This window comes from Nicotiana attenuata, unplaced genomic scaffold (genome assembly GCF_001879085.1).
Source record: "Nicotiana attenuata strain UT unplaced genomic scaffold, NIATTr2, whole genome shotgun sequence".
Lineage (NCBI taxonomy): Eukaryota > Viridiplantae > Streptophyta > Magnoliopsida > Solanales > Solanaceae > Nicotiana > Nicotiana attenuata.
This window is the reverse complement of record NW_017672460.1, coordinates 157,759-159,072: the sequence shown is the minus strand read 5'-3', so window position 1 is coordinate 159,072 and position 1,314 is coordinate 157,759. Positions and strand designations below refer to the sequence as shown.

The following is a 1,314-nucleotide window of genomic DNA, read 5'->3' as shown; positions in this document are numbered from 1 at the left end:
GGGCTGCGTGTTTTACTACGTGTTTTGTGGAGTTTTGGAGGAGGAAGGGGTATGGAGAAACACCATATAGATGTAGGGTTGTGGTCTGGTAGTTCTTCGTAACATTTTCGGGTCGTTTGACATGGCTACAGTGGCCGTCGTATGTATGAAGTGATTAGGTTGTGCGTGGACTGTTGTGGGAGGCTCAATATGATTATTATTGATGTTGTTTAGGCTGTTTGGTGATTGTTTGGAATTGTGTGAAGTCATATATATAGGGGAGGTGCTGTCCGTTTCATCGTAAAATAGGTTGTGGTCGATACATAATCGTTATGACGCTTGAATGGTAACTATAGTATCGTTTCTCTTATTGTAGACTAAGGAGTTGTGAAAATTGCATCGCTTGAGATTGGGGCAGTATATACAAGGTATGTGAGGCTATCCCTTTCCTTCTTTTGCACGACTCCGATTGTACATAATGTAATCAACGAGCTTCCAAAGATACTCTACTCTTAGAAGCTAGCAGTACTTACATTGTTTCCCCTCTTATGGAACGATTGATGTTGATGTTGCTTATCTTATTCTTATGTTATTAATGTTATTGGTACTTCCTGATTCTTATAAGGTTCATGGTGAAGAGTTTGTTCTAATAACGTGTACACAGGATACCGACCTTACGTCACTCCGAAAGGTTTAGAACGTGAGTTCATGAGTCGAGCATGCATTATATATATGAATCTATTTTACTCTACCGAGTCGTGCTATAGACGGCCGGATATGGTACCTATTGTGCAACCACTGATCAGTTGGGTTTTACCGAGCTCCACCGAGCGATGGCCGGGTACGTTTTTACCGAGCCTATTATGGCCGGGTACGATATGATGATGATGATGCCCACAGAGGCGTATGTTTTAAAAGTTTATGTATATATACATATGTATCACGCATTTCATGTCAGTAGCCCTCAGAGGTACCAGATGTTACAGGTTGTTTATTCTCTATCCCTGCTTACATTACTGTTCGTACTTATGGTTCCCTGCCTTACATACTCAGTACTTTATTCGTACTGACGTTCTTTTATTTGTGGACACTGCATGTCGTGCTGCAGGTCCTGATAGACAGGCAGGCGCAACTCCCCCACCATAGTAGGCTGTCCAGTTCAGCGGTGATTGGCGAGATCCTTTCTTCGGACTTGTCGTGGTCTTGGTATGCATTTTTTTTATAGACATTATGGGTATGTCGGGGCCCTGTTCCGGCTATGTTGCAACACTTATGTTCCTTTAGAGTCTCATAGATAGGTGTCGACTCATGTATAGTTTGGTAGGCCTTGTCGGC

The 1,314-nt window shown here is 42.6% G+C and overlaps 1 protein-coding gene across 1 annotated transcript in view; it reads left to right on the top strand.

Moving 5' to 3' along the window:
* Positions 1-360, top strand: part of LOC109213300 (cell division cycle 5-like protein) — a 5,377-nt gene extending 5,017 nt beyond the window's left edge. Inside the window, exon 3 of the mRNA XM_019377083.1 lies at positions 356-360. Coding sequence (XP_019232628.1) covers positions 356-360 — 5 coding nt within the window. The remainder of the gene's footprint in view (positions 1-355) is intronic.
* The last annotated feature ends 954 nt before the right edge of the window (positions 361-1,314 follow it).